General features: G+C 34.4%; 1 protein-coding gene across 1 annotated transcript in view; it reads left to right on the forward strand.

Moving 5' to 3' along the window:
* The window catches only part of LOC125674764 (fibrinogen-like protein A), a 6,506-nt gene extending 360 nt beyond the window's left edge, over positions 1-6,146 (forward strand). Inside the window, exons 2-6 of the mRNA XM_048912043.2 lie at positions 80-220; positions 860-999; positions 1,304-1,400; positions 2,378-2,542; positions 5,856-6,146. Coding sequence (XP_048768000.2) covers positions 80-220; positions 860-999; positions 1,304-1,400; positions 2,378-2,542; positions 5,856-6,100 — 788 coding nt within the window. The 3' untranslated portion in view covers positions 6,101-6,146. The remainder of the gene's footprint in view (positions 1-79; positions 221-859; positions 1,000-1,303; positions 1,401-2,377; positions 2,543-5,855) is intronic.
* The last annotated feature ends 8,503 nt before the right edge of the window (positions 6,147-14,649 follow it).

Here is a 14,649-nt window from a genome sequence, read left to right on the forward strand (position 1 = left end):
CTTCACCTTTCATTTATAACTCTTCTTCCTAGAACCACATTCATGAAAGTGTATTTTTTTAATTATTGAAACAATACAGAAAAGCTGCAACATGGACTAAAGAACATTCCGTGGTCTTGGAAACTCACAGGATCACACATTGAAAATAAGCATCCTGTCTCCTTCAATGTAAAAGTTTTCTCCACCTATAAAGTCACTGGAATGTTGAAAAACAAAAATCGTAAGTTTTATGAAATTTATTTCAAGAAATATATTTCAATATACCTTTTAGATAATGAAAGGAAATAACCCCAATGCCTCGTAGTATTGTTGTTAATGAATTACTTGTACATAATCATTCGCAATTTGAGAAAATATCACACCAAGGACTCGCATGGTAGTTATCGTTTCAGATATAATGTAATGTTTATAAAAAGAAAGAAAACTTTGAAAAATAAATAAATGAATAAAAATATTTAATTCATAGTCAAAAATGATAACATTCCTATATAATGAAAAACTAGTTATATATATAATGCGTATATAAATATAGGCGGAATCAGTGCGTGAATTGACGCTATGTCTGCATTGAACATATATTAACTCTTTGGATCTGAGATAAAATCTTGAGCATATGATATTATAGGTTTCAATATTCACTTCTTTTGTTCAACAAAATAACACCCCCCATTTCCTGTATAACTTTCCTCTGGAATAAGAATGATATGATTATCTTTAGGTTCTTTACATTGTGTTCGTGTTGATCATACAATACGGTTAGTATGAAATTTCTCTCTATTTTATACCGATCGTATAATTCTATTTTGTATTTCAAATAAAATGGTGTCTTTATTTCCAATGAATATTTTCTGCCACCAAGTCAAGTACAGAGACTGTGCAGCCATATTGAAGAAGAATCCCTATAGAAAGAATCTGAACGGAGTGTATACGATTTATCCGGATCTTAAAACAAAGAAACATGTGTACTGTGACATGACCACAGAAGGAGGCGGATGGACGGTGGGTACTTCCAAGAAATATTGGCTGGGCAGATGATACACTATCTATGTCATCGGTGTTGATGTTTAACACTATACGTTTTATTTGATCAATACTTTCTTGAAATACAGAGTTAAGATGCACAAGAAACGTAAAGTAGTTGTTATGATGTAACAGAAAGAAAGGCGCACAGTTTCATTTTGTTAAAGATGAAAATTGTATTTCTTATGTGCTTGAGATCTAGGAAATGATTAGGAGAATATGGTAAACATTATAACAATGTTTTAGAATACAATGTACATTTGACTTAACGCTCTCTGTCTAGGTTTTTCACAAACGAATAGATGGGTCTACAGATTTTTACAGAGACTGGAGAGCCTACAAAACTGGATTCGGTAATGCCAATCACAATTATTGGATAGGTGAGTATATGCTGTAACATCCAGTTTTCTTTACGTCAGAATGTTGAAGACATCGGTACTGGTAGTAAAACAATAATGATATATGCTCTGATTTAAATGGATTTGCATTGTGTGGTAACACTTAGTAAGAGACCTACCTACTACAGCAGCAAACAATTCTGAATTTGCCAGTTTTACTCATTACAAATACAACATCTAAATAGGAAAAAATAATTCTGATAATTCTATCGTTTCTATCATTGTTGGTAACTGCTGTCAGATTAGCCACGCTACAAATATATGGAAGAATATTTGAGAAGAATAAATCTCTTATTTTGCCTTTCAGCTCGACATTTAGATACACAACGTCATTTTATGTTTGCGAAATGTTAACTTCTGACAATATCATTGAAACCCCTGTAACATCAAATTTATTGCTTGGATTTAAATATAAAATAAGTGAGAGACATAAACACAACATGATAATGGAATGTTGCTACAGAGATATTGAAAGTTGACAACGGAGAAGCTTAAGTCATCTATTTTGTAAACATGTTTTACATACAAATTTGACTACGGATTACTTTGTTTAGCTGATAAAGATATAAGACTCATGGCAAGTTTGATTGGTCAACAGGGGATGCTTACTTCTAATGGGCATCTTTTCCCAACTCTGGGTTGTTAAAGGGTCCGTGTTTGTCCTCTTTTCATATTTTATTTATGGCATTTGCGAGAATGATCACTGATAGTTATTTTGACTTTTATATTTTACATTTTTGAACGTATTTCATGACTTTAGTTATTTTTTCTGATATGATAATACAAAATGCTCATATTTTTATACTTAGTAAAGTTTCATAATAATGAAATTGTTTTGTTGAATATCGTTTGATAAGTATGCATTATAGAGTATTTAAACATCTATATGGAGAAAAACGTGAGAAAAAAGTATGTTTCTGAATCAATTAAGTTCCAATAAAAAATGATATTCTTAAAAGGAAACGATGTTCTACATTTGCTGACCAAGTCAGGAAACCACGTCCTCCGTGTGGACCTTCAGAAATTTAGCGGTCAGAAGGCGTACGCCAAATACTCAACATTCTCTGTTGGTGACGAAAGCAGCAAATACAGACTGACTGTGTCTGGATACAGCGGCACGGCAGGTGAGGATAAAGGTTTTATTGTGTTGCTATGCATTTGTAAAATGTCCATGCTATACATACTTGTATTCATTTTTATTTCTATATCCATAGTGTACTTCACATGTATATATTTAATTTAGAAGGGTCGGAGGCATATTAAATAGGACAAGTTTGGATTGAGATGCTATGCAGGGGTGTCTTTCGGATAACACAATATACATTTGTACATCGGTGAAAGCATAAAACAAAAGAGCAAACCTTCACTGCCCCTTCCTTTTAAATATTTATGTTATTAAAAATTTTGAATTAAATGATCGCGAAACATCAGGAATATTTCTAATTACTTAACAATGCTGCTATAGGGTTCTCCATGGATTTGTTACCGTTCTAGTTAAGTTCGATATCATATCCTTTTTGTGATTTTGAATCATGCTAATTAAAATCTGCTCTTTCATAGAAAAGCAATTACAAAAGATTTTACATTGATTCAATTGCATGTGACTCCTATAGAACAGACATATTCTTACGATAAGGTTTAAAATACGTAACTGGTTAGTAATTTTTATCACAGGCATTCTTTCAGGGAAATTCTAAGTTGTATTGACATTGCAAAAATAATTCATTTCTATCCGCTGCCTGGAAAATAAAGAAGCTCTAAAGGCTAATTGCTTTAATTTTGATTTTTATATCGCACTTTGATAAGAATTGTAGGAAATATCAATAATGTTTCGATTCAACACATAGGGTTCACTGAAAAAAAATAACTAGTAAAATACACTAAGCAAACTAGTAAAACTACTGTCCATACAATCACTAATTCAAAAGTAGTTTTTACTAGGTGTTAAGTAAGTTTACTATTTGTTAACTAGTAATTTAACTAATCAAACAGTAAAACATTACTTCAGTCAATAGTAAATATTAGTATGCATTCAGTAGATTTACTAATTCTCCATTCCTGTATTCCATTGCCAAAATTACTAGCATTCTAGTAATTTAACTGATAGGACAAGTAAAATCGCCCTGTTAATCCTTCAAAAAATTGAATACAGAAGATAACATCAAGAACTTTAATCTGAAGTTAAAAGTCGACATGACCTTCTGGTCAATCTTCATTGCGATGGGGGATGTATTTTCTGTGGAATTTCTTGAACCTGTAATCAGGATTTCTCAAACTTTTTTTTACACAGGATTGCCAAACAGTCATCAACATCTAAATAAACAAAAACAGAACAGTGTGCTAAGATGTATTAAGTTGCATATTAAAAAATATCAAGCTGTGTGTAGGATTTCTAATAAATAAACATCAAGAATAAAAAAACCAGTCATAAGTTCAATGACAAACCTTTTAAGTCAATGTTCCCTCTTCAGCATCCCAATAAAAATGGCGTCTCGCAGAGTAGACCTTGCTGCAGTTTTCGCGGGCAACACGGGTCACGATGCTTATGACGTCATATTTCTAGTTACATCACTATCTTGCTTAGTAAATACATTACTTACTAGTCATGAGCAAGTCTTTACGAGGCATCCTAGTTAAATTAACTAGGTATTTTTTTCAGTGTTCAAGGCCATCTTTAAGTTCAATGTCACCCATTTAGTGTCAAGCATATGACAGGAAAAGTTTTTGGTGGCAAACACTCTAGTCGAAATATAATTGACAACTTTCGTGATTATACCTATACGTCCAACAACGTGTCTAAAGCCATGAAACATCTCGTCATTCACAGATATCTATAATCGATATAGTAATTCCAATCTTTCCCATGTTTTACATGCTACATATTCCCAGTAGCCTGATTTCGAAAAATTATCAGAGATCACGTAACGGGTCCTTCCAGTCCTAGATATTGGTCTTAAAATTGTATAAATTCAGAACATATATATGGAGAACGACTTTAATAAAAATGTTTTTCCTTAAAGGACACATCTCATGTTGCGCAATTATTATTTATTTTTGGATTAGACAAATTATAATACGTTACATTGTTGACAACTACGTCCTAGGCCAAGCTAGTAACACGGCCGAGTGCATTTCGGAAAGAGGGAAAAAAGAAACAACACACACAAATCAGTAAAAATAATCAATTTTAAAGTGAAAATTATATTATTTTATTTTAATAAAGCAATCTTATTATTTTTGAATTGTGATCTGCACGTCGTTAGAAAGTGGGAGCACGACGTTATACTGACGCACTCTTGAAAGATGTTACGAGTTCATTGAGGAAATAATTTTATAATTCAATTTAAAGTTAGGAAATACAATATTCTATTACTTATATAATTAAAAGTTCAATTATTTTGTATCTTTAAACTGTTTGTAAATCTACCATTTGGTAGAAACTTGAAGCACGTTATACAGGGTATTTTGTTACTGACAAGGTGAAGGTCAGTTGATCGGAGTGTGTATTGAATTTGAAGACCAGAACAGAATTATGTAGTGCTTATAAGCTTCGATATATCCAATTCATCGCAGTTTTGAAAAAGTGACTGGGTGTGTTTTTAAAGGTAAAATTCTTGCTCCAACAAAATATTATCCACATCTTTTTTCTCGTACCTTCCTTCGAAAAATTGAAAAACACTCCGTCTAAATCCTTTCTACCGACAACTAGTACACCCAAGCACGGCACAAAACATTTTAATGCAATATTATTTACAAGCCGTCAATGTGATAATTGGTTTTTTGTCGATTAAATCTAATCTGTTTATGAAATGGCTAATAGATGTTTTTAAACCCGAGGGCGCATATGACGTCACACATAATGGCGCGTAAAATAGCGAAAGTAAATATGCATATCGCAAGATTTGAATTTCATCACTATCAAACTCGAAAACTACGCAAAATATTTCATTTAAAACACATTTAAAGTAGTTTTAGGCATGAGAAGAATTAATTTTGCTGAAAAAGTTTAGAAACATGCGTTGTGTCCTTTAATGTTTCAAACACTAAGGTTGTTTTTTTAACACGATCATTATCATCTTTCTTACCAAATAATTAGTTATAAATTATTTGAAATTTGAAGGTCCTTAATTATTGCTTAACATAACGTCATCAGAAGCGTCAATTTAATTAGTTGAAATCTTCTAATTATGCTGCAGTGAAATTTCCTAGTGAAAACCAAGGATGCTTCTAAATCCGTACATAATACGATCTCAAACTGAATAGATATTCGAAGCTTAAGGTCATGAGCGCAATGGCGAGAGGAGGGTTTGGTTTTTTTTTGCTTTTTTGTTTGTTTGTTTTTTTTCCCTGAAAATTATTACTACTGCTGCATATTCGTTCTTAATATTCCCAGAACATTACATTGTTGCATTTACAGAATATTTTGTTTGATATTAGGAGACAGTTTGAGCTACCACAATGGAATGAAGTATTCTACAAAAGATCAAGACAACGACAAATATCATAGGCAATGCACAACGATGCGAAAAGGAGCGTGGTGGCATAAGTCATGTAATTATTCAAACCTGAATGGGATGTATGCGAATTCTGCGGTGGTTGATGTCAAATACATGTATTGGGTTCATTTTGGAAATCAGCGCCAGTCATTAAAAAGAGCATCCATGATGATTCGACCATGGTAGCAAATGTAAACTGGCAATAAGAAAAATAAAGAATGTAAACACGGTGTCTCACACTCTTTATCATGACACAATCTGCTTACATCACCGCCTTGGCAAAGAAGATATTTTTTAGGAGATTCGTTTCTGCGCCTGTTGGTGTTTTCTTCAGATTAAACATGTCGTCCATTTGTAAATTGGTATCTCACAATTTAATATCAAAACTCAGCTTTAGTTTACTATTTTCCTTTGTATTCGTGATACATCTGTTTACCTCTGGCCATGACTACATATGTAACAAAAGAAACTACTGTGCTCAGTGACTGAAAATGTTTTTTTAACTGTACATAATATGAGAATGATCAACATCTGTACTTTCCTAGGAGAAAATTGCTTATATCGACGACGTTTTGTCTATTAACAATAATAACTTTCATTCTTATGTCGATTCGATATATCCCTGTGAACTCGAAATAAAAGACATCACAGAGTCGTCTACTTCTGCTTCATACTTAGATATTTTATTGAAAGTAAACATTAACGGCAAACTGACAACGGAACTGTATGACAAACGGGATGTTTTAAGCTTCTCCATCGTCAACTTTCCATTTTTATGTAGCAATATTCCATTATCACCTGCATATAGTGTTTATATCTCTCAAATGATTCGATATGCAAGAGCTTGTTCTGCGTATAGTCAGTTTTTAAATCGAGGCAAGCTACTGACAAAAAAGTTGATGGTACAGGGTTTTCAACAGTCTCGATTGAAGTCAGCATTTCGCAAATTTTATGGTCGTTATAACGACCTAGTTCATCAATACAACCTATCATTGGGTCAAATGCTGTCTGACGTGTTTCATACCGATTGTTAAGCCGTTCTTGGCACGCTGATTTTGACTACGGATAACTCCGTTTACCTGATGCTTACTCCTCCTAGGCACCTGATCCCACCTCTGGTGTGTCCAAGGGTCCGTGTTTGTCCAACTATCTATTTTGTATTGCTTGTAGGAGTTATGAGATTGATCAATGTTCGTTATCTTCACCTTTCTCTTACTGATATCTCAGGTTCATTTACTAATCTCAAGAAATATAGAAAACACGTGAAGAAAAATTACCGAAATATGATCGTCATCTTTATTCGCTTGTTTCTTATGACTTTGTATTACAGCAGGTGAATTTTTATTTGGCGAGGCATGAATGTCCTAAACAAAATTTGGGAAGTTCATTTCTATCATCTACATTTATAGCGTATGATAAAATCTAAAACGCTCTCTTTGCAAACCTTTGGTCCCATGAAAGGTGACAATAACAAATAGTGATCAATCTCACAACTCCTAGAAGCAATACAAAATAGAGAGCTGGGCAAACACGGATCCTTGGTTATATCACAGATATTTAATCTCTGATCACTGTTTGTTATCTGAACTTTTTCTAAGACATACGAAGGACCAAATATCAATGATATCATGTTTGATTCACGTTTACCTTATATCAACAAAGATTAAGGTCTCCATCACATTCGCACATATTTTACTATTTCTATTAGGTTTAGATACGTTATTTGATAAAGTCAATGCTAGTCCATACTTGGATTTTTCAACACCAGAATATAGACTTATTTCTATTATTATGGATGTTACCCATCACAGACTGATAACTCAACTGTATAACAAACGGGATGATTTCAGCTTCTCCACCGTCAACTTCCCATATTTATGTAGCAATATTCCATTATCATCTGCATATGGTGTTTATATATCTCAACTGATTCGATATGCAAGAGCTTGTTCTGCGTATAATCAGTTTTTAAATCGAGGTGAGCTACTGACAAAAAAGTTGATGGTACAGGGGTTTCAACAGTCTCGATTGAAGTCAGCATTTCGCAAATTCTATGGTCGCCATAACGATCTAGTTCGTCAATACAACCTAACATTGGGTCAAATGCTGTCTGACGTGTTCCATACCGATTGTTAAGCCGTTCTTGGCACACTGATTTTGACTGCGGATAACTCCGTTTACCTGAACAGGATATAGGGCTCACAGCGGGTGTGACCGGTCGACAGGGGATGCTTACTACTCCTAGGCACCTGATCCCACCTCTGGTGTGTCCAGGGGTCCGTGTTTGCCCAACTATTCATTTTGTATTGCTTGTAGGAGTTATGAGATTGATCACTGTTCGTTATCTTCACCTTTCATGCTCTTAAAACTAATACGGATTATGGGTGGTATTTCTTCCGAATCACACTAATTTCTGTAAAATTGACTTTACAATTGACCGTCGGTCAATTGAATATGCAAATTGAAAAACAACCAAAATATCACTAGAAATACAATTTAATGTCAACCGTGATATTTCACACATTCAAAAATTCCTACACGCAGCCAGAATATCACCGATCATAATATAGTACAGGTCAAAACACGGGGCCGCCCCCGCGGACTGAAAATTCAGGCTTTAGCGTGGGACTAGAAAAGTCAGTGTCTGAAGTTGCGCTTTGTGCGTATTCTATAACAGTTGCAAGAACCTTTCAAATCCAAAGATTCATATGCATGTGCACATGTGTCCACAATGGGGAATCAATTGATCGGCGATGATAGTAGATCAAACCACACGCCATAGAATTTCAGGGTTTTTAAATGCGCATTTTAATACACATTTTCCCTTGGACCGCGACCTACATGTAGTTCTCAAGCAGCAAGTGTCAGGTGATTGACAGATAGAACATGTGTACCTCGTGTGTAACAATAGAAATTAGAAAATCAAATTCAAGACGTCGGTGTTCTAGTGGTTAGGCCGTCAGACTCTCGACCGAAAGGTCGTGGGTTCGAGTACTGGCCGGGGCAGGGTTGACGTTGTGTCCTTGGGAAAGGCACTTTACATGAATTTCCTCACTCCACCCCAGTGTAAAAGGGGTACCTGGCTATAGACAGTGAAATATATTGTTAGAATGTTAGTGCTCTAGCGCTTGTAATGGCAGCTCGCACTGTATGCTTCCTAGGAGGCTGAGAAAGTTCTAGATTGATATAAGGTCTGCCGGGGTAATAATGTACATTGATTATTGTAAAGCGCTTTGAGCAGCATACGCTGGAAAAGGCGCTATATAAAACTAATCATTATTATTATTATTAAGGATACATATACATGTACATGTACACACGTGTCCACAATCGGGAAATCAATCAATCGAAGAGTAGCTTCGACTGATTTGTGTTAAACAGTGTTAAATACAAATTAAAGCGAACCGAAAGTATCATTCAATGTCAGAGTGGCTGTAGATCTATTAATTTTCCACCTTATTGATAAAACCAATAAATGTGTTGATCAGTTCGACAGTAAATTCATTTTGACTATTTTAGTGTGCAAATAACCAGTAATGCATTTCAAATTTTGAGTTGTAAATCAAATCAAATAATGATAAAAAAGAAATATTTTGTTGCGTGTTTTCAAGAAAATTTGTCATTAAAGTTTGAAAATCAAAATACGCGCCATAGAATTTCCGCGGTTTAAATACACATGTTCTCGTGGTCGGTGAAAAATGCACCTCAAGATGATATTGCACAAATATTTGATAAATTTATATGTAAATCCTCGATGGCAAATATATTGGGATTTCTGTGACACATGTAAAATTTATTCTATTCATTAAAAAGTAAAAAAAACGTGTAACATCGTAATGAAACGCCAGGACGACGTGATTATTTTAAGGATATGCATCGGACATTCAAATTTGACTCATTCTAACCTACTAAACATAGAACTTCAGCCTGAATGTAAATCTTGTGACTGTTCGTTAACTATACATCATATTCTTTTTGGCAATGTGCAATCAATGCAAAACGTTTTACAAATATTGACAATCTTTGTATCATACAATATTTACAAGAATGCGATTTTTACAGAAAAAGTTGAATATTTTGATATTACAAATGTTGATATACACGAAATGATCTGTATTTTGACCTGTATATATATTTTTAAATTTTTAAGTCCGTCGGATGGGAGGTTAAAGGGTACCCCGCATCAAGGATCGAGCCTCATTTGCACGCAAAAGATCGTTTCCCTGATTTTCAAAAAAGAGTAGGCTCACTGGGACCGTAAGGGAAACTCAAACACTCACAACCAAGCGTATGTCAATTATTTAACCGCCATAAAATGGCTGAAATATTGCCAAAACGGCATAAAACTCCAATCAACCAATCTTAAGCAGCAAGTGTCAGCTGATTGACAGACAACGCAGTGTACCTCGTGTGTGACAATCAGTACACGTAATGAATAAAATACCATTCAAGTTTTCCTTTACTAAATAGTTAGATTAAATGATTTTATTGCGTTTTAGATTTATAATGTCGAAATACATGTAACTTTCCATTATACCCGATTAATATTCAATTAGACTGTTACATTACCCACTGTGTATAAGTTTTAGTCAAAACTGCTCAATCTAAAAGAGGGAATAAAAAAAACCATTTCTTGACATCCTGTTCATCATGTTGAATGATAAGATGATAAAGCCATATAGTTGTATGCATCATTTACTTAAAGTTTAGTTTTAATATAAAGTCACATCTTTAAAAAATACAAATTGAATTCTTTCTACCAATTAAATAGATGAAAATAGATTGTCGCAGTAAACTATTTAACCCGAGATGAGATCTTCCAATGGCAAATGCCATCAACAATTAGCTTCACGAAAACGGTAAGAAAATACCTCTCCTCTGTTTTGTTTTTTTAAATAGTGGACTGGGACAGGGATATTTCAGCATCCCACTTTCCATTCGTTGGTTAAAATGATGAAAATGAACGGCGTGAAGAAATTATTGCGCACCTAATAACGATGCATTTAATACAAGAATCATCAGAAGATTTAGACCGTTCTTTTCAGTTGGATTGTATCTTGCTTAACGTCTCGCTCGAGAATATTTCATTCATATGGAGACTTCACCAAGACCGGTGACGGGCTTCAAATTTAGGCCTATGATCGGCGCTTACGGCCATTGAGCAATGAGGGTTCTTTAGCGTGCCACACCTTCTGTGACACAGGTCATCCGTTTTTAAGGTCATCTCCGAGGACCCGTGACATTCACACCTGATGCCGAGCGTTTGGCGATGGAACTGTCACTACCTATTTTAACGACTTAGGTCTGTCGCGGCGGGGATTCGAACCCCGGATTTGCGCATGTGGGCCGAGCGCTCTAACCTTTCGGCCACCGCGGTGGGTTTTTTTTCCAGTTGGAATGTTCAGTTGGAAGGTGTATTATTGTTGCTCTTTCAATAGGTTTTTTTCAATGAAGTACAATTTTTGCATTGCCTGTCTTGTTCATATATGATAATCGGTGATATGGCATTTTAAAAAACGGTTTCTATGCGAAATTTATGAATTCCATTTAAATGAAAACACTCTAAAGTTTATTTTTTAATCAGAAATACACCCTAAATACCATTAAAAAACAAGGAGGGGGAGGGGACCTGAAGTACTGTACAGAAGCAACTGTACGTTTACTTGATCAAAATATAAGGCTCACAGCTGTGTGACCGGTCGACAGAGGATGCTTAATCCTCCTAGGGGCTGATCCAACCTCTGATATGTACAGTGCTCCGTGTTTGCCCAGCTCTTAATTTTGTATTCCATGTAGGAGTTATGAGATTTATCACTGTTCGTTATCTTCGTCTTTTCAAATGTGCTAAACTAAGACTATATGACTATTTCTGTAGATTGAATAAATTGTAGATATTTTAATGTCAATTGTTGATGCTTACGAAGTTCCGTTCGTGGGGATTTTTCTACAATGTAGATGATTTGCATATAGCTCTAGGAAATGATTTTCAAATTTTAAGTAAGATCATAGACAATTTTCAAGATTGATTGATTGAATATTGTTTAACATCCCTCTCGAGAATATTTCACTCATATGGAGACGTCACCATATTCCCGGTGAAGGACTCCATATTTAGGCCTATGCTCAGTGCTTATGGCTTTAGAGCAAGGAGGGACATTTTTATCGTGCCACACCTGCTTGTGACACGGGGCCTCGGTTTTGCGATCTCATCCGAAGGACCACCCCATATAATCGCCTTTTATGACAATCAAGGTGTTATGAGGACCTATTCCAACCCGGTTCCCCATGGGATCAATTTAAAGATAACAGATAAGTAAATATATGAGGTTTAAGTACAATTTCTTAAACTTTAAGCAAAGGAAAATTGTTTAGTTGTGTAAATTATCACTCATATCAATCCTTTCCCTCATCTCTTAAAAGAGGAATTGTAGGAAAAGATTTAAAAAAAAAACAAAACATAAACCCAAGAATTATTGGGTTATGTGTGGAGTTTTCAAAACTGCTTTTGTGTTAGAATATTAATGTAGTGACATATTCGAAAAAAATGAGCAATTCTAAAGGTAAATGTATATAATATGTTTGAATAGTAAAATACAATCCAGACAAAGTGTTAACTTATCAGTGTATATATGTACATATATGTAGACATAAATAAATACACTTTGATTGCCATAGAGACACAACATATATTTATGCATAAGTTTGTGACTTTTGAGGATACTTTTCATTTTTTTAAATTATTTAAAAAAATAATTCTTAATCCCAGAAGCATCTGGTGCAAACCTATATAAAAATCAACTCCCATCATTACTTTCAGTACTTTGAATTTAGTTTTAGATACGTTAATTGAAAAATTCAATGTTAGTCCATACTTGGATTTATTAACACCAGAATATAGACTTATTTCTATCATTATGGATGTTACCTATCACAGGCTTATGGATGGTATCCCTTCCAAATCACACTGCAAGTTCCTTTAACTCAAATTTACTGAAAAGGAATATATGCCGTCAACATAAGCAACATTCTTTTTCATAAAAAAGATCAGTCGTGTCTTCCAACATATTTCAATTTGAAGTCTACATTTCCTACAAATATATTGTTATGGGTAAGAATTAACCCTTAATAACACTGCAGCAGGATTTACTAACACGGACAATTTAGAATTAGCACAATTTATTTATAATTATTGAAAGAATGTTATAACAATAGCAACATACTAATTTGTGGCGAACAATAACAATGTCCAATGCCGAGCTGAATCTACACAAATAACAGTCAAATGTCGGCTGTTATTTCCAATAAGTTCCCAAGTCCCCAGGTATGTATTCAAAAAATTTCGTTTAATCACCAATTCGTAAAATTCCAGTCCACTAGAGCTTAACAGTGTACTCATAATAAGAATGAAGTTCCCGGTACATTTTTGAATACACAGCTAACCAACCAATGTTACGTTATTTTTCTACTGAAGCGAGCATTTAACACAATCTAGGTCACATATGTCAATCAAGTACAAGTATTACACAACAATACTCCCACTATTGCATCCAAACTTTTAATTATAAACAAACTTTGCAGTGTCTAGATATATACCATCTTATATTTAATCTACATATGTGTCTTCGTCTTCTTTCAACTATAGTCCAACTGGACATGTCATTACTGGTGGTGTTGATATAGTTGAAAATGAGGTCCTAAAACCAATGTTTATAAGGTCATAAATTCAGAGAACATTGAGCTTTTAAGTGGCGACAAATCTTCATCTCTAATGTTACCTTCTAAAAATGGATTAAAAGTACAAGACAAATATTGAAATACCGTATTAGACACTTCAAAGCAAAACTTCATACAATCTATCCTTTTGTGTTTAGTAAATCAGAAATGAAAAAAAGAATTATATCACATGAAGAACATGTTTTAGTTCTGACAAAGCCTGTAACAACATTGTATTTGTTTGTAAGGCTCATTATTACAACTATATTTTAAACGAACTTTGCATTAATTCCACATTTGGTAATCATATTTATACTCTAACTATCCTTTCAAAATATGAGCTTGCTCTGCGTATGGTCAGTGTTTCAATCGAGGCAGGTTACTTTCAAACAAGTTGATGGCGCAGGGGTTTCAACAGTCTCGTTTAAAGCCAAATTATATGTTATTATAAGGACTTAGTTTACCAATACACCCTTTCCTTGGGTCAAATGTTGTCTGACGAGTTTCATACCGATTGTTAGACCGTTCTTGGCACACTGATTTTGAATTCTGATAACTCCGTTTACCTGATCAAGATATGGGGCTTAAGACAGGGTGTGACCGGTTGACAGGGGATGCTTACTCCTCCTAGGCACCTGATCCCACATCTGGTGTATGCAGGGGGGCCGTGTTTGCCCACCTCTCTATTTCGTATAGCTTATATGAGTCATGAGATTAATTACTGTTCGTTATCTTTCACCTTTCTTAAAAATTACCTTTCAGTTTTAGACATATTTGAGATTCCAGTCAATGGGGTGAATAGATATTAGGTACCATACTTGTACTGGATTCCTAAACTTCACAGAAACTCTCATCAAGAAAAATACATTGCTGGTTCCAGTAAATGTTCTACCAAGCGCACATCTTTGCTTGTCACTAAAATATTAAGGGGAAACTTTAAAACATTGTACCGCAAGATATGACAGATGTGATGTCAATGAAATGTAGATTCCAATTAAAAGGACTTAGTAAATTTAAAATCG

This window comes from Ostrea edulis, chromosome 3, assembly GCF_947568905.1.
Source record: "Ostrea edulis chromosome 3, xbOstEdul1.1, whole genome shotgun sequence".
NCBI lineage: Eukaryota > Metazoa > Mollusca > Bivalvia > Ostreida > Ostreidae > Ostrea > Ostrea edulis.